The following is a 20,050-nucleotide window of genomic DNA, read 5'->3' on the forward strand; positions in this document are numbered from 1 at the left end:
CAATATACACAGATAATGGGGCATTTACCCTTTTGAATATTAATGTCACCCATTACTCTTTAAGTAAAGACGTCAAGCAGCTCCATCTTGATTCCAGCGGTGTAAAGAGAGCAAAGCCTAGGTCAAAACACCAGCACACAGTATGTGCATAGCAATTTCCATAAGCTTTTTAAAGATTCATAGGGACATTAGCATTTTCCTGTAGGTGCCTCTTTGAGTGAGACTAGTCATGAAATGGGTGGGTTCCTGAAATTACACTTAATGAGGACTAGAGGTACAGTGGAAAGAAGAGAAAGTGAGAGTTTAAGAGAGATGCAGACAGACAGATTAAGAGTGGCATGGGAGTAATGAGAGGGAAAAGGCAGAAGGGATGAAAGACAAGCATGCTATGTGAAAGGAGCAGATTAGAACATGTAAGATTAAGGATGCTGTATGGCACAAAAGATGAAAAAAGAAGGGTGGGAAGCAGCAGGCTTGACTCAGAGAAATTACATAAATTATACGTGTAAAGAAGGAACAAAGAGTTTTGGACGAGGTAGATGGTGATGGGGAGAAATAGCGACATACATAAACGAGTGAAGAAAGAAGAAGACCTTGGGATGGAAACACACTACACTGGACTCACAGTGGTCAGATTGAGACACATGAGGAAAGGGACTGCTTGACAAGTTGTCAACTCACAACCAGTGCATCACCTCCCCACAGCTCCCCATAACGCACACACACAAACACGCCAATAATGTGTATCGGAGCGCCCCCGCGGAGCATTCAACCTCTTTATCTCTTCTACCTCGATGGGACAGAAGTCATTTTGTTGCTATCATTACCACTTCCCTGAGGGTGATACTGACACAAATGCTGTTTTCTTTCTTTGTGAGGCGCAGTATAAACGACATGATAGTCTTTCGATGGAGTGGGGGAGACTGGGCTCCCAGACTGTAACCTATCGTTCAACTGAATTTTTTTTTTTTGAGACAGACAGCAATGAGAAAAGATGGAAGCAGTGCTTATTCCCTCATCTCACTGTATATCATCTAATAAACATAAATAATTCACAAGTTCATCTTTAGAAATAAATACTTGCAATTTTGTTAAAAGCACCATACTGATGCAGTAGTAGTAATATTATGTAACTGAAGGCATTGCAATTACTTTTGGGCAATAGCTAAGTCAGTTCTTTATTTTTAGTAGCGGTGTAAGGGATGACACACACCTGCACAGTATGATACACATCAAAACACATGTGGAGCATGTCATGCCTTTATTTTTTCAAACTGACGAAAGAGAGAGATGACAGGAAATGAGGGGAGAGGAGGAACGATATGCCAAACACAAATTGTGAATGTTGTAGCTCATTGTTAGCACCTTAAACCTCTAGGCTGCCAAATCACCCTGTATACCTATGTTTCCTTTGTAAGCTCAAATACTTGTTAACTCTTCAGAAAAGCAGCGATTTTTTTATTTACACATTTTTTCCCCAGATCAACAGACACCCAGTTCTGTCTGTACAACGTGTGTGCCGGTGTGTTTTATAGGTGTTAACTGGTGCACATCAAATAATGCAACACTACATCACACGATCAATATGTGCTGAATTCAAGGTTATAAATTCTTTCTAACTGCCAAAGTGCTTTTTTTTCCCACACCCTGTGCAGCAGTGATGTACCACAGTGCTGTAGTTCTACACTACATCACAGCTGTGTGTGTGGTCCCGTTCACAAGACTGATACCATAAAGCCCAAAGACGCCAGTGCAGCTATGTTTTTCCTCTCTACAAAATCTAGTGGGAACATACTATGTGTGTGTGACCTGTCTGTGTTTTACTCATTGCTCTTTAACATAAACATAGAGTGCGAAATTAAACAGGAGCATAGCGATTCAGAAAATACTGTACCATATCATTGCGTCCAAAGAAGGTGTAGACAGCGTACAGGTAGTAGTCGAAGAGCTGTGACACACAGTGGATGACATCGAAGGCAATCGGCTTCAAAATGTTCATCATCTGCATGTACTTCCCTGTGTGGAGATGACAGAATATGAACTGTTAAGCAGAAGTATGCATTCCTGGTTGTATACCAGGGTGTGACATTGTGGACACACTATATTAGGATTTATTACAGTTTTTCAAACCTAGTGCAAAGAATGAAATGGCTGTGTTCTTAAGTACATCTTGTAGGAGATTAAAAGAGTTAAACTATAGTAAGTTAATCAAAGGTGGAACCACATCCTTTAGGGAAGAACTTCAGCAAGAACACACTTCATTTGCATACACTTGAGGGCAAGGATTTAATTTAGCACCAAGGTAATAAAAGCACTGAGTACGGAGGAACAGGGGTGCAACAAGGTTACCGTTGACTCAGAACTGATGAATGGAGGAAAGAAAAGAAGAAATAAACTCAATCTAGCTGGCTTTGCCACTGAGACAGCACTATTTCTCTCACAGTCTCATTTTTCACGCCCATTTCTCTTGAATTCTGCACCAAGAATGCAGGGAGCAATCTAACTCAGTCAAAGAGCTGCAGAGACTGAATTAGGAGCGATTGCTTGGAATCAAACTTTGGCTTTTTCGCACAGTTTTGCCACATGGCTCTAAATCAATATTACCAATTGTGTGAGAAAAATAGACAAAAGGAAAAAAACACAATGATTCTATTTTGTTCTGTATGTGCAGCAGAGTTTTGAAGTAGGAACAGAAAAGGGACAAACAGTTTAAATGAAAACAACTGGCGGGAACAGAGATTCTTTTTTTAAATATAAAATGTTAAGAATAGCAGAAGCTCTGTATCAGCCTGAGTTATTAAATTATTTCATATAGCAGAAGATTTATTCAGTCATACAACCTACACAGGAGAGATAACTGCCTCATCTAATTCCTTTTCACACATGCAAATCACATCATGAGGGTCACATCACCAAAGGGCACGCTTTGCCAAGGAAGGGGCCCCGATGTCTTCAAAGCCACGTCACCACGACGCATAAGCACCCCTTGGGAAACGATGGGTCAGAGCTCAGGGCAAAGGCTAACCATTATTAGTGCAGCTCAGTCACACAGGTAGCAGCAGACACCTGAGCACACCAGTCGCGATGAGCTGCTGGTTTCAGCGGTGAATTAATGGAAATCTCAGCAGGCTTAGAGGAGACACCCACTGGGGCTGAGTCTGGGATGCTCTCAATGAGAGGTAAGTGGTAGAGGTGTGTATGCGAGTGTGCTTGCGCAGGACTCACCGACAAGCCGGATGACGTTGAGGGTGGTGTTGGTGAGAATCGGTGCATTGGTTTTATTTAGGTTGTAGTCTGACTTTTTCTTGCTTCTTATGGTCTCTCGGGACACACTGATGCGTGCAGGGGGTGGGGGTGAGAGAGAAAGTAGGGCAGAGTCATGAGTAAGAGACAGACTCAGTAATATATGTTAACATCACTAATCCTCAGCAATGATCGGCCAGGTTCAAAACCTTAATGCAGGTCAGAGGCTTGTAATCGATCAATCAGAACCCATTACACAATGCAGGAGACACAGGAGGACCCCAGTGGTGAAGTCTTTGAACTGGTGATCCAGGAGCACCAGACACCTGACTCTTATCATTGAGCCATATTAGCCAGCAATCATTACATGGGCCTTCTAATTTCTGGATGTGACCATGTGAGCCATTCAATAATTAACAATTAGTTATAAGAATGAGGAATTTGCATTTTAGTGACTATAGGCAAATGTCAGGTTAATACACATGGGGAGCAGGGAATCAAATGTGTTGAGAATTGAAGCAAAAATATGAGAACTCAACACTGAGCACAAACATCACAATACCATTACTAAATCATTGTACATTGCATGACAGGAAATGATCATTATAACAATGCTTCTGTAATGAGGAGCTACTGAATAAGTAATAGTATTTTATGTCTTGTTTCCCGTGCAAATCCGGTGTAAAATCTGATGTCAGCTCTCAGATATGCACAAACACACGTACACCCGTACACACACGTACACACACGTACAGACACGTACACACACACACACACACACACACACACACACACGTACAGACACACGTACAGACACACACACACACACACACACACACACACACACACACACACACACACACACACACACACACACACACACACACACACACACACACACACACACACACACACACACACACACACACAGTACTAGGTTCTTAATAATTCAGTCCACCACATACACATGGAGTGAGTTTACTGTAAAATCACTATAAACTTGAACAAGGAGGGTTATAAAATTCAGAACTCCATTGCACTGCAACAAAAGCATCCATATTTATGGGGTTATTTATGATGCAGATCTATTTGAGGGGAAGAACATGCTAAGAAGGTGATTGCTTGCATTAATTACAAGCCCTGAATAAACAAAATACTAAACTTTCGTCAATTGTGTTCATATTTCTCATTAAAATGAAATTGAATCCTGTTACACAAGGTGCAGAGAAAACACATGACCACCTTTATTAAACAGTGACTAATCTTTCAATAGTCACCAATCATGTAGGCGTAGGAAGGAAGAAAGAGAATTTTTCATGGGTAGACAAAAAGCTTCATACAAGCTTTCTGCCTACTTAGCAGGGTTAGGCAGAGGGGAGCTAAAATTATCATTGCTAAATGCATAAAAAGTGGCGTAATGCATGACTTCCCATCCTTTTAGAACCTCCTTAAAAAAAGATTCAAGGACATATTATTTTATTTTTCAGTCGGTGATTACCATGAGTTACTTGCTTTTTTGTGTCTTTTTATGCTCACTTACTTTCATACATTTTAAATAGCTAGGAGTAGAAATGAAGGACACCTGGATATACCACGTAGCTGTGAGTCTTCGGTGTAGTGTAAAACAATTTGACTTGGAACTGACCTCTTGAGGGGGACATCACCCGTCTGCTCGTCAACGTAGTCCTGCTTGAGCTCCTCAGGGACATCACTGTCACTGTCGTAATCTTGATACACACTCTTCTCCAGCTCGTCTGACTCGTACTTGAGAAATGGGGAGAAGAGAAAGATCAGATAGAAGTCACGGGTGACGATGGTCAAAGAAGAGATACAGGACAGATGAAGCGAGTAACAGGGATGAAAGCAAAGTGGAACAATGTTATGACATGCTGTGAAGCTTTCCTGTCACATTACCAGTTGTGAAAGTGTGGAAAAATATTTACAGTAAAAAAATTGTTTTATTGCTGTTGATCAGATAACACACTTCAATGAATGGTTCATAGAGGTTTTAAAATGACAGATAATAAAAACTGGCATTTTTTTAAGAATAAAACCAAATTATGTTTAAGGGCTTATTATCCAAAACCTAATAGAAAAGAAAGATCACATCCCCATCTTTTAGCCCAGATGGATGCATAACCATGAAACGACTGGCTTGAGGAGTAAAGCAGAGTTCGGTTAAAGCAGAAAGACAATATTTTCTTTGTCCTTAACTGAAAGCTCAGGCAACACAACAGCCATATAGAAAGGATTACAAGCTTAAGTGCAAGCCAAGCTAGGGCCCCTGTAAGCTTAATATGTTAGATAGCACAATATTGCTTTTGATGTTGAGCCTGAAAGGAAAATATATCAATATAAAAAAGTGGGTGATGTGCAAAGGAACCTGTGTAATCTCTTTTCTGTCTATTCTTAAAGATAAATACTGTTTCTTTCCACAAATAATCTTTCAAGGTACAACTAACTGATTTTGGACTTTATACTAGTCATAGGAGGAGCACATGTGTAGAATATCCACAGTACAAGGCAATATTCTCTGGATCACTGTATCCATCCTATAGATATCTGGTACAAACCCTACAGAAGCTTTGAAAGAGATGTAGTGTCACTACACTTCAGTCACAACATACAATGTTGTCAAAAGTGAGTCAATACGAGTCTACTTCTGAGAAATTCAACAAAGAGAGGCAGAGGTTCATGCTGGTGCTGCTGCAAGTAGCAACCTACAGCAGACTTGTTTGTGCTCCAAAACCAAAAAAAGCAAATCAAAGCAAATCCAAAGCTGCAATGACGATTTGTCAGTCCCAGTCAGGCAACAAAGTGTGTGATAACAAAGACTTTAACCTTTCCTCAAAGAGTAAGAAGGCCCTAACTAGTGTAGTACCTTGCTAAAGCACATACTGTGCGATGTTTATTGATTCTCCGGTTCCTTCTTCACCCACAATAGTAGCCACTGTTTGGCTGTTGTTTGATATAATGGTACATGCAATGCCCATTATGTTTTCAGATTCAGATTTGTCGGGCAGGCTGAACCGCTTGCTTCCCGTTGTTGGACAAGACAAGAAGCTTACGCTCCCTCCCCAAATCAATCTAGACTGCTTCTTCTGGGTTTGAAGATGCAGTTGCACAAAGCATACTGATAGATACAGTCAAACAGGCTCTCAAAGATTGAGAATCACGATTGCTCTTCTCTGTTAATTATGTATGGTGCTAAAGTGGCAGGCCTATAACATCGACTGCCAGCAGAAGTGAATGGCAGTAAAAGATTTCTTGTAAGGTGAAGTGCTGCCTATTTATATTTAACATAAAACGCGGAGTAGAAAATGTGTTTCTAAGAAATAAAAAAGGTTTCTAATATTGGAGGGCTGAATGATACTAAACACTACACTAAAATGGCACAGTAGGGAATTTTGCTTTGTTGAGGAAAATGATTGAGTACTGATGGATGAGGACCCCCAAAAATCCATAGAAAAATGACAAAGATTCTACATTATTACATTCAGCTCTAGTCTTAAGTTTCTAATGCGCACTGCCAGTGGCTCTACCCACAGATTTAATTTGCTATTTAACAGCTTCTGTTGCAAGTCAGACAATTCGTCAAAGTGTTATAATAATCATGGCAGGTTCTGCACTGCTGGCCCTTCGCCATTAATAAAACGTTTGTTACGGCCCTGGTGGTGACAGCTTGAGGGCTGCTGTAAACCACTTAATGACTCACAGTGATTATGTCCCAATTAATCAAATTGTCTCTACCTCAACAGGTAACCTTGTTAATTAGACATAGTTTTAGTGTGACAACTTGACTGTATCAGCAGTCAATGAGCACTACCACTGTGGTAACTAGATACTGCTTTGGTAGCCTTTTGACTGACTGGGCGTTTCTCACAAATACTACAAATTCCAAACTATTAAGAAGGCACCAACTAGCTTGTCAGCAATTTCCTTCACTTGCACTTACCCCATTAGATGCCAGCACATCCTCTGTCTCCTCCTCTTTGTTCTCAGCGTGCATCTCAAAGGGGTTTCCCTCCTGAAGGTACTGCTGGAACAGAGACTGCTCCTCCTGAGCCGGGCTGGTCGAGGACACGGCCTGTCTGCTCGGGGAAACGGACGGAGAGCGACACTGGCCCATGAATTTAAATTCCTGGATTGGAGAGGATTGGACAGAGAAGTACAAGAGACAGATATACTGTAGATTAATGTCTGGTACAGTTGAGGCACATTGAAAAAGAAACTGAGGTTTAGAAACTTCAGCATTTGTGCTAACAATCATACTATCTTACAAAAATCTACAATGTACAGGATAGAATTTTGCTCATTATTAATTAGTGGCTGCTTCTGCAAATCAGCAATAATGACTAGGTAGAAAACAGTGATAGAAAATACAGTGGGAACATCGATGAACAAACACAATCTAACAAGTCAGGAGCACAATAGCATGCATAGCTTGGCCTAAAGGCAAAAACAGAAGCAAACTGTTAGCTTGCAAGGCAACATGCTTGTTCTTGAATAATTTTTCAGCTTCCTTTCAAGATATTGACCTTCAATTACGGGCTTTCCTCAGGCTGCAGATGTGTAGGTGTATCAAACCTTCCTCTATAATTTCCTTGGGAAATGCTCCAAAAACTTAAAAAATATTTCAAATGGATCCCAAGCAGTCAAGTCAAAAAAATGTATCAAGTGCTGGGAAGACCTTTAGAGATAAAGGCTCGCATCACAAACCCAGCTCCCAGTGTGACAGAGGACAGGTAGAGCTACACTTCCTCACCTCATGCCCCAAATGCAAGGCTCTGAGAAATCATAGTTTTCCTTATATTGTAAAAATACACCTAGAATTTGAAAACATTACAGACATTGAGAAACCAAGCTTAAAACTTGGAGAAATGCCTAAATGTGAAATTATTGCTGCAAAATATATCACTTCCTGTTATGACCCAGGAACAACAACCAGTGGAACTTGAGAAACACAACTGTCTATTCATTTGTTTTTGTTGTTTTTTTTCATTTTCATTTGTTATTAATATTATTATTTTTGTATATATCAGTCAACCTGGTTTATGATTCAGTAAAGTATTGAATGGTTATTACTACTACTATTATAACCTGGTTATATATGTATATAATGCTATTCTATGCTACACACACACCAACTTTAACACACACACACACACACACACACACACACACACACACACACACACACACACACACACACACACACACACACACACACACACACACACACACACACACCTATAACAACTTAACAACAATTGAAACAACCAAATACGAAGAATATTAAAATCACATTTTCAGTTGTATATTGTCCATGGTATCTGGATTATTTTTTAAGACAGGGATTTCTCTCTGAAATTGACCACAGTGGCTAAAACAGAGTCTAATAATACATAAATTACAGATATATATTTATGTAACATTTTACAGTATGATATAATGTTAGTACTAGCAGTCTGTTAAATTCTACACGACACTGGTGCCCAGTGGGGTTTGAAGGGCTAGAGTCACAAAAAAGCATTGTTTCAACTGGACACATATAACAAACTGTTGCTGAAGCTTTAATCTTTCTTTTAACGTCGGGCAGGCTTGATGCACATTTGCCTGTGGCGTAGCCATACAAAATTCTCATGGCAGTGGGTTTAATATGAAGATTGTTTGGCATGTGTGTTTGTTGCAAAAATGTGCCCAAGCATGAAGGGAAAAACCAGATGTATGAAAATGAAAATTCAGACTTTGAATTGACTCAATTTATCTTTCTGACATCTCTTTCTTTCCATTTATCATTTCTGCTTTTAGATCAAGTGAGCTGAACATACTGCGAGCAAAATGATATTTTCTTTGAGTTGGTTATAGTACATATCCATGAGATACCTACAATATTTTTGGTGGACATGATCAAAACGATGCTCTGATATCTAAGGTTTTATTTTTAACTGCTGCTCATGAGTGTGGGAAAGAAAATCTTCTAACATACAAGCCACATGGGACAACAGCCATTTTATCTTCTTCTGTGTTATATAATGTGCGGCGAACTTTCCTCCTCCTATGTTAATACACTGACACACACCCACACAGAGAAATCATTGAGCAGGATCCCCTGTGTTTCATATCCATATGCAAATTTCACAGTGGTAGGGATGTGCAGTGAGTGACAGCGTGGAATAAATTAATGCAACCGTGCTTCACTCTCTCGCCTCAGTGATGTGATTTTTACTCACATGGAGCTGGGCGATGTTAAAGTTAGACTTGACCGGGCACAGTTCCCACGTCTCATTTTCCAGAAACATCCTCAGCTCTTCCAGTCGTGCCCTGAGGGTTTGAGGAGAGAGAAAAGGGAACGAGGAATGAATAAACAAAGACCAGAATAATAGAGAAAAAGAACTCAACATCTGTCCATTGCTGACCACATATCATTTTGTATATTCACGCAGCGTATGTGTTCTGAGAGCGCTGATTAATTGTGCTGCAAAGGTCACTGATGAAAAGGAAAAAGTGTATGTGGTGTGATATGTTTAACAGCTCAAGACAGCCACCCCTGGTGCTCACCCGCTAGGTCAATATCAGGTCTTTCTGTGTGAAATGTTCGAGTAGTGTTGACTTCAAACACTACAGGACCCCTTGTTACTTGAGGTGTTTGAAGTTAGAAGAAGTGAAAGAACATGGAACAGCAGTGAGAGAAAGGGAAGCCTTATGGTACAGAAATAAAGAGGGGAAATCAATTCAACTTTCTGACTGAAAGGGTACGCTACAATCTGTTACCTGTGGTTGGCCTGGCTGTGCGTCACTCAGAAACCCAAACAGAAAAGAGGCTGATTGAAATTAATGAGACAAAATACAGAGAATACACGAGAAAGGAGATGTAAAACCATACTGAGATGGTTTTTGGTACTTAAAAACATAATTATATCTTCTTATGGATATCAAAACTTTAAAGAAAACACTGGAAAAGTGTAAAATATTGGACCTTTAACCGGCCCATTTTGCATCATTTCCCTACAGTTATGTTTCTCTAATGTAATTTACAGAGAATTAAAAGGACATTAAAACTTTGAAAACATTTCAATCACTCAGAGAAAATTAGTACCAATGGCACAGCTCTTAGATATTTATCATGTCTGAACCCTGACAATGTCATTCTGTCCTTTGCACCCGCAGGCCAACAACACATCCACCCCGATGACTGAGTGTATTACTGCAGGCAGCTGACAGACAAATACAGGCATCAGCCAGTCAAAGTCCACTGATGGGTAATCTCTTTGGGAATGACACCCGGGTGGAAAATGAATCAAACCTAATGTAAAGATGATACAGTTCTGATTTCTGTGTGTGTGTGTGTGTGTGTGTGTGTGTGTGTGTGTGTGTGTGTGTGTGTGTGTGTGTGTGTGTGTGTGTGTGTGTGTGTACATGGACACAGTGGCGGGGTGTAGCATAATGTGCCTTTGTTATGCTGCCTGGTGTCCACCCCCTCTTCTTCTCTCTCTGACGCTCTTTTTTCAGTTCCGATTACAATCTCACACCAATATCACCTCCATCTCATCACCTTTGATCTGAAGATTAACTGTATCCCATCATGCCTCTGTGTCTCTCTCCTTTGCCATTTTGTGTCACAGGAATTAAGCTTCTCAGGATTCTGATATTTAAGAATCTTATCAATGTTTCTTGACAGGCAACCACAACAGTGATCAGTGCAAATCACCTCGGATGATGTGTCTGTGTGTAGGCATAAATATTCATGTGGCTGGCAGGGGTTTATGTAATCAAGAAGAAAATGTGCTTACAGCTCAGTGAGTATTACTGTGAAATTACACATCTACTCCAAAGAGCGTTACGCTGGGAATAGAGCATGATCAAGGCATGGTTGTGGTTGTGTGTAAAAGTTTTTATCAAGCAATGATTACTTGCTTTCCAAGAATCATCTACCATCGTCTTAACTACTTTCTTTCAAGGATATTGGGGGACTGCCATGTCAGATCCATGCACTCTGTGTCTAAATAATCACACACAATCAATCCTATCAGCACAGTTAAAGAAGATAAATGAATGTTACATTTTGCGGTTAATGGTCTGGGAGCGATGGAAAACATCCTACCTGTGATAGTTTTTAAAGTAGTTGACACTCTGGCGTTTGATGGACTCCTGCAGGACCTCGGACTTACTGCCGCAGAACTCCTCACCCACCTGCATCAACCTGGAAGAGATGGTTGAAAGATGAGGGAACAACCACAGTAAGCTAAGACCGCTGATTATTTGATCAATCCAGATTTCTGTCAATATGAGTAAATTCGTAAAGTAGTTAGTGGAATAAAGTTTTATTGCAAAAGATCTTATACCTTAATTTCCCTCTGTACCTATATTGTATATGTGCTTCTGCATAAACAATCATTAAAACTGATGTGTTGTTTGCATAAAGGAATTCTAAACTCTTCAGGTACACATCAAAAACAGCCTCTGGAGGAGGATGGCTGTATGTGTTTGACTGACAGCTGAGCCAGCAGGGGCAAAGAGACACAATGTAAACAGACTAGCTCTGGCAACTGTAACTTGCCAGTCAAGGGACAGACAATGTACTGTGGCAGTTGTATTGAAGCAAAGGAACACACAAGCCTGCTTGTAAAAGTAAGGGATCTAAAGTGACCTATTTTGACACATAATTTCAGATGGACTTGAAAACATGTACAGTTATATCCTGGATTCTCTTCAAAACTCAAAATTTCTGACTCCTTCCAAACGTCCTTCCAATTTGATGTCCATTGATGCAAAATAACCTGGATTATCACATTATTATAATCATAGTTAATACAATCAAAGTGTGGAGTTTAAATGGGTTTGGACATACTGGCATTATATTTCTAGTTTTGATGTGTCTGAAAAACAAAGTCAATGAGAACTTTCTTATTAGACAAGGGAGTGTGTGTGTTTGTGTTTGTGTTTAAGTGTGTTACCCTAATTTGAGTCAGTTAATGAGTAAATTACTGAGCAAATAAGTATTGTGAGAAACAAGAGGGGAAAAAAGAGACACTGCATGTGAAAGCAGATCAACCTGAAAAACAGAAAGAAATACAAGGAGAAAGAGACAGTGATAGCAATGAAAATGAAGACCAATTAGTGGAAACAAGGACGAGCTGGCTGCTCTGGCCCCGCGGCATACCTGCTGATGACATCCAGTACCACTATGAAATCGTCGTACTTGAAGTTAGACATGTCTGTCCCCAGGATGTAGGCCTTTACTTTCAACTGGACATCCTGAAGAGAGAAGTGAGGGGGATAAGGTGATTTGTGGGAGGGGAACTTGTGATTGAGCAACACTGAGTTAAGCAGAAAACTGGGGGGGGGATAAATGATAAGAAAAAACTAGAAGTGGAGAGGAAGGAGGCTAAGACCATAGAGAGGGTACAAAGAGAGGTACAAGTACACTGCTCTTTCCTAACCTGCCAGATCCGTGTCAGTCCATGCTCCAGCTTCTTCTTCACATAGCTGCGGTCCACCACCGACTCATCAGACTCTGTGGCTGCGGCGTCATCTAGGGGTATTCAAACAAAGAACATAGATGGATTAAAAAAAGAATATATATATATACGATTCCTCGTATGCATTCTAATGTATACAGTATATATAATCAGGAAATCTGTTGTAGTTTATCTACAAGCTGACATGCTTGAGTACTGATAAAAGTACTTTGTTGTTAGTTTGACCATGCAGGCAGGCAGAATTTTAGCTGGAAGAAGTGGTTGTCAGTCAGCATCTGACAGGAGTGTAGGTCACAGAGTCCCTCAGTAAAGGGAAGACTGACAGTGACCTAGAACACAAAAGGACAATACTGGATTGCACTTAAGTAAGGTATCGGGGTCCTGTTCACTGTCAGGCAGTGGTTCCTCCTCTAACATCAGCCTATTATCCTCTTTCGTTAGGTTTTTTTTGGTCACCGATCAGATAGGAAAGCATGTGGTGCAGACACTGCAGAGGCTGCAATGTCATAGTAGCCGTGATACTTTCCCTTGGCTGAAAATTGCTTCAATCAGTCTCAAACTGCTTGCTCAATTTGAAGTGGCTCTCAAGGAAAGCCAGCAGCAGTAAGCCTGCAAGTCAACTAGCAGGTGGCTGTAAATCCCACATTAATTTTCTTGAATGTATTGGGAAGACAGGAAAATGTTTTTAATGTTACTGGGCAGAATGTATATAATATATATATTCCTTTTAAAATGAATAATTTCCACAACTTAAACATTAAATATATGCCTTTTACAATCTATCCAGAATACACAACCTTGTCCTTGTTTATTTCATACAGGGAATTACTAATATTTTAGAGGGAAAAAATCAATGAAAACACCCCTGTAATATATATAACATAATATGATGTTTATTTTGTTGGTCCTGTCAAGGAAATTATTTGTTTTTTCAATTTCTTCACTCTAAAGTGAGGCCTTCTCCTAGGAATTGAATGTCTCAACAATGTGCAGATTGAAACTATTTGGAAACCGCTCAGCCTTCCAAGCGTGTAGAAGAAACTATGGTGGCCACAAAACTCACAAAAAAACCATGAAAGGCCCTATCTAGAGCCAGCGTTTGGTTTGTCCGTTCTGGACTACTGTAGAACTGTTCAACATGGCTGCCTCTGTAGAAGAGTGCCCGCTCCCTCCGTAGATAAAAAGGCTCATTCTAAGGTAACAAAAACACAATGATTCTTATTTTCATGCGATTATACACAAGTGAACATACCTATAAATATTATTTTCCATTTCTTTCAATAGGTCTTCCTAAATGTTACACACTGGACCTTTAAAAGAGAAGATGCTTGTAGACATCGGAGCCTGAATCCTGGCTCTCTCTGTAGAAAGGAAGACCTTCCTACCCACTGCAGCATCTACCTAAATCATTACTGAACTATTAGTGCAGTGCAGTATATAATACCCCAAATGACGAAGAAGTCAAAATACATCATCACAAGTTTCTAGGAGGGAGAGAAACAAAAAGTCTAGCCAAAGTAAAAACAAACAAAAAAACAGCTAAAATTCTGCTGCAGCATCTGTTATTAGAGTCTCTTTTCACTTCTGGTTAAAAGGCATTCTTGTCAAATATTGGACTAGAATGTATATTTACAGGCAAACAAAACAATTCTTCATGTGCCCAAATCAAGGGCAGGGGAACCGATTATTGATGAGAAAGACATTCCAGAGGCGAGATTTTCCAGCCTTTAGTCTTCAGAGCCATGGAGAAAACATAAATGTGTCACTGGCGAATATGTGTGGTTCTCATTTGTGTTTGAGATCACACACACTGCCCTTCATTAACCATTAAACCAGATGATGGTTAGACACATTATTAGTCAGTGAAAACAAGGGAGACAGGCATGAATCATGGGTAGTGTTTTTCTTATTCTGAAGCAGCGAGACGGTTGAAAGACCTAAAGCCTTAAATACACAAACACATAATTTAACTCTGTTTGACTCAAACATCTCCAAGCTGTAGTCAAAACAGAGCCACCGTACACTGAACCTGCTCGGTGAGGTGCCTGGTCTTCTGAGCAGGAGCATAAATATCTTTCTATTTTGCCTCTTTGTAAACACGTATGTCGTTCTTTTTAGGAAAAAAATAATGGTACTTTATACCAAAACTGCATATCAAACATATTCCTTTTTGACCTAAGAATCAGGGGCAGTGAGGGGGTTCTCATAATGACACACCACAACTAAATGTTATTACACCCACATGCCATGCGTGTATCTAATTACATAAATATAATGACAGAGAACAAGAGCGACAACAGGAACTGACCAGAAGAATAGAGAAATCAAGATGTTGTGAGTGAGGGGTTATAGAAAGGAAAAAAAGGGAGGTTATGAGACACAAAGAAAACCTACAGCAAAAAAACACACAAAAGAAATACTGTGCAAATTTGAAAAAAAAAAAAACACAAGTACAAGATTTGAGATTTCCGCGTTCAGCGGGGATCAATGAACCTGGATAAATCAAAGCTCCTCAGAAACCTCTGAGTCTGTGAAGGTATGACTTAACAGTGATACAGACAAAAGGAGAACTGTTGCATTCACCAACATGAGGTGTTTAAACACAAAGCAGTAGAAAGCAGTGGGGTGTTCTGGTGTGACACAAATATATGAAAGGGTAATCCTAGGACAGGTGTAGGCAACCTGTGGCTCTTCAGCCCCTCTCCAGTGGCTCCCTGTGGCTTTGACAAAAGATTATATGGAAATAAATAACTGTTCATTTATCATTGCTGTAGGCCTAAAGTGGTTCTTAGAATTATGTAGCCATTACACACCAAATAAAACCATGTTTAAACATTTCTGAATTTAAATTTCAGAATTTAATAGTGCAGTATATAATACCCCAAATGACAGACAGATCTGTTTGCTTTTACCAGCAACGCTGCAAGCATACCAGTATGCTTGAGCTACAGAGAGATATTAGCATTAACTACTGCTGGTGGTCCAGTTGCATTATGGGTAACATACACACCAGGTTTTGACAAGGACAAAGAATGTGTGAAATAAAAAAAGATATCTCTGATTTAGCTGCATCGATTTTCCTAAATAGGTGGAGAACTGCTAACCGTGGATCATTAATCATCACTTAATCATTAACATCCCTAGCAGCGGGTCACACCTCTGCAAAACACAGCAGAAGAAGAAGAAATATCCCCCATGCAGCATAGTTCACCTCACAGGCTTTTCCTACTCTATTGTTCTTTTTCACCAGTCTGCATTTAGACCAGCACTTTACCCACAGGACCTGTGATTATCATACTTTGAGGCATACAATTAGCAGCACAGAGGATCTGCGCAGCCTTACCATGGATTCTGACAAAAAGCTCAATACACCAAAGAAGAGAAAATTCCACGAGAGGAATTCATGTCAAGTTTTATTTGTTGTGATAGCTCAGAAAAAGGTTTTCCTTTTACACATGAATAATGGGTAACCCCATGCCTCAGATTGTCAACTGCAATACTTTTCCATTTTAACATGATGTCTAACCTTGCATTAATGTCAAAAAACGTATCTTATTAAAACAAAACAACGTTTTGTAGTTATTTTCCTTCAACAACAATCTTCATCAACACTGAAATAATCTCATTAAATTTGCACTTTTTGGTCTCAAAAATATATTAACCATTTTAATGGCTGTAGTGTCCAACAGCGCAACAGCTTAAGGACAACTTTGTTAATAATTTTGTGAGTGCATATCACCAGTATCATGACTCACACCAGTGCTCTAGCAAAAAAAGATTCATATATTAACTTGAAATGGTCAAGTGTGTTCTATCCGTAGGGAGAGGGAAAGCTTCTCCTGTTACCAAGAATGGATAACAGCTGTTTTGAGCACCAGACCAGCAAGATTATTTGGTGGACAAGGAGATAGCACTTTCATAACAGCAGATCAAATCTTAATTCTGGTCAGAAAGAATATCTCTGCACCTAGACATATCATGGGTGTTTATCTTCTCCTTCCACCAACTAACTGATTGCAATCATCAGAAATGGATGTGACAGTGAGCAATACATCTCATGCTTTTCCTTACTATTTGGATTTATATGAAATATAAAGTGTTCTTATTCTTTTCAGATTCCTACTTTCACTGGGATTTGTGCGTTTTAAACTCAAGCTCTTCTCATCCTGTCACCAGCACTGTCGTGTTTCTAGTAATGAGTTCTAACAATGACATTGTGGCAGGGTTTAATCAAACATGTCACAGGAATTTCAATGGGTGTTTTAGGTGGGTTTTCAAACACTGTCCTTGACACTCCAATAACATTGGTTGTAATCTGAGTCATTAATAGGGATAGAACTGGTGAAGGAATTGCATCATTCACCAAAAGACAAAAGAAAAGAGTGCTAGGGAGGCATCGTGACATGGCAACTTGACATATCTGGGATTCATTTAATGAGCACAAGGACGGTAGTGGGAGTGAGGGGGTGTGAGGAAGAGAGAGGAAAAGATTTTGGAGAAGACAAAGTGAAATGGAGGTTGTGAAAACTGAGAGCCTCGACAAAGGTGAGAGAGCTGTGACTGTGAATGTTTAACTTTAAGCATTGGCTGTGCCAGAAAGAGTAAGGCTGTGCCAACAAAAAAAAAAGAGCAAAATCTAATTGCACACTGAAGCATTAACTAATACTTTTAAAGACAGAATTCTACAAAACCTTGGGAATTGATTCGAAACTCCCTAATACCCACAATCCTTACAGAACAGCATGAAATACCCACAAAATCACTACAATTGCACCCAAAACAACAACGCCCACATTGCCAATTTACAGCCAGTAATATAGCAACACAAGAAGCATGTTGATATGAAAATATGCTATTACTGCCTCCTATCTGCAACGTTCCCATGAATGTACAGACAACTATAACTGGATTAAGTCCTGTAGTTATACTTATCCGAAAGTGTGAGTCACACTGAATCTAAAAATATGAGTATCATGTCTGTGTGCTCAATCTTTACTAAATTAAAAGGAAGTTTTTCCTTGCCGCCATCGCCAAGTGCTTGCTCATGGTGGTAACTGTTGGGTCTCTGTAAATAATTATAGGGAGTACGGTCTAGACCTGCTCTATTTTGAAAAGTGTCATGAGATAAATTCTGTTATGATTTGCCGCTATACAAATAAAATTGAATTGAATGGAATTAAATTATGACTCAGACAGGGTGTGTACCTTTATTGCCTCCATGAGCTGTGTGACAGTTGCTGCTTCTGTAGCTATTGTCCGTGTTGGTAACTGGGAGAAATCAGCAGGACAAACTGCAATAATTGTTTCAGACTATCAGCCTACATCTGTCCCTTTCACCTCATGCTGTATCTTTGCCTCACATCTCTCACTCTGCGTCCTCCCTTCAACTCCACCATCTCAGTTTGAAAACCTCTGCTTTACATAAGCATGCTGCAAATAATTAAAAATTTAAATCTCATAGTGACAACACTGAGCTTGCAAAATGCAGTCTGCCATTAAAAGGCCTTGAATGAAGACACTGAAGTAGTTCATATCTCAACGGAACAGTGCTTATACCGAGTTTTTATTCCATTTGACAAATTATTTTCCTCCATCCGTCCCCTTTTCCACCAATTTTTGACACCATTAATTCTAACTCTGTGGTTGTTGTCAGTGCAGTTTGTGTCACTGCTATCACCCACTGTTGACCTGGTGAGGGTGTAGACAGCCTCCCCAGGTTAACTACTGAGAGAGCCTTCACAATGGTCATTAAAAAGAGAGGGAGGAAAAGATACATTATAGAAAAAAGCCACCCATTGCCAATCTGTCGGTGGTAACCAGTGTTTGACCTTTGGTGGCATTGTGGGTAACGGAGTTCTTAGTGAGTCACAGGACAAACACCCACAGGGCCCTTAACTCCCCACTGGTTTCAAACTATGACTAATAAAAGAGCAGCATGTGCATGATCTGTAATAAAAGTTAATAAAGATAAAAGTCAAAATATGGCTCATAGTTTCAGAATATTATAACAATATGACGTAAATAGAAACAAATATTTGACAGGAACTATGAGAAACTGGAGAAACAAGTTTGATACCTGATCATACAAATTCATAACTACGTGGAATTGGAAAGAGTATATTCTTCACAGATAAGTGAGTTGAGATAAATTTAGAATAAAAAAATAAAGCAGTAGAGCTGACTTTGTCATACATAAAACTCCAAACTAGCTCTGAACAGTTGCGCGGTATTGGCATGTAGCACTGCACCACATGGTTAATACAGCCCACTTAATTTCAATTACTTTGCATCACACTTCATACCCTATACATTCATCATTTATTTATTTATTCAGTGATGATTTGATGCAGTTTGAGCATAGCAAATTCTGTTTTTTTTAAGTCACATGCACACCTTAATGTGATGCAAATTATTGTATAGGCATCGTCTATGAAAATATTGAGAAAAAAACGTTGACTCAGGGGAACTGAGCGAATGAAAAACTATGATGAAATTGCTCAATAAAAAAAACCAAATTGCAATACATACTGGGAGAGGTCAGTAAACTATAGTAGGTTATTTCACATACAGTAGCATGCTCCCAAGCTTAGTTTATATGCCATGGTACTACTGAACATTAATGAGGTGTGAAGGCCAATTCTCATGCTGGCTGCTGAAAACGGATCGCTTTTTTTATCATAGCAGAGCAGACTGCCTTCATACATTTCAACGTTAGCCTGTATGGTTCATGCACATGCTCCGTATGAACATGTTAGAGATGAAGAAACTGGCCATGGTTATTTACTTTCACGCACATGGGATAAAACCATGCCTGACAGCCATCAGTGGTGATCAAACACGACAGGGTGTTTGCTACAGCAGGAATGACCCTGGCCCATATTACTTCCTGAAACAACCTTTCGTTTTATCAAGTAGATTAATTACCGAAACATCACAATGACCAGCTCAATATATCCAGTGGCCACAACCCTACATTCAATGGGAGGTTCTCTTTTTGCTTTCTTAATGAGGGGAGAGGTGAGATTGCATGTTGATTGATCTTCAGTGGGTCTGACCGTTAGGACTCTGAAGGTCCCTGACGGGAGATGGAGGTCACCGCAAAATACTCTTCAACAAATGAGACAAAGCCTGTACAGTAAATCACTTCTCTGATGGACCCCTCCCACGCACGCACACACACAGGATAAAGTGAGAAAGGTGAGAGGCAGGACAAAGCCAGGGCCGGGGACACCTTTACTGAGAGGACAGAGGTGACAGCCAATCAAATACTGAGATGACAGATGGGCCTCATGAAAGGGAATGTGGTGTATGTCCTTTCCCCCTTC

The 20,050-nt window shown here is 39.8% G+C and overlaps 1 protein-coding gene across 2 annotated transcripts in view; it reads right to left on the reverse strand.

Annotated features, from left to right (window-relative positions):
- Window positions 1-20,050, reverse strand: part of vps50 (VPS50 EARP/GARPII complex subunit) — a 99,701-nt gene that overhangs the window by 31,939 nt on the left and 47,712 nt on the right. For both annotated transcript variants that reach the window (XM_051389837.1, XM_051389836.1), the window contains exons 14-21: window positions 12,687-12,778; window positions 12,407-12,501; window positions 11,348-11,446; window positions 9,477-9,567; window positions 7,199-7,384; window positions 4,889-5,007; window positions 3,226-3,332; window positions 1,895-2,016 (exon numbers count right to left, since the gene is read on the reverse strand). In XM_051389837.1, the coding sequence (XP_051245797.1) occupies window positions 1,895-2,016; window positions 3,226-3,332; window positions 4,889-5,007; window positions 7,199-7,384; window positions 9,477-9,567; window positions 11,348-11,446; window positions 12,407-12,501; window positions 12,687-12,778 (911 nt within the window). The remainder of the gene's footprint in view (window positions 1-1,894; window positions 2,017-3,225; window positions 3,333-4,888; window positions 5,008-7,198; window positions 7,385-9,476; window positions 9,568-11,347; window positions 11,447-12,406; window positions 12,502-12,686; window positions 12,779-20,050) is intronic.

The sequence above is a fragment of the Dicentrarchus labrax genome, unplaced genomic scaffold, assembly GCF_905237075.1.
Source record: "Dicentrarchus labrax unplaced genomic scaffold, dlabrax2021, whole genome shotgun sequence".
Taxonomy (NCBI): Eukaryota; Metazoa; Chordata; class Actinopteri; family Moronidae; genus Dicentrarchus; species Dicentrarchus labrax.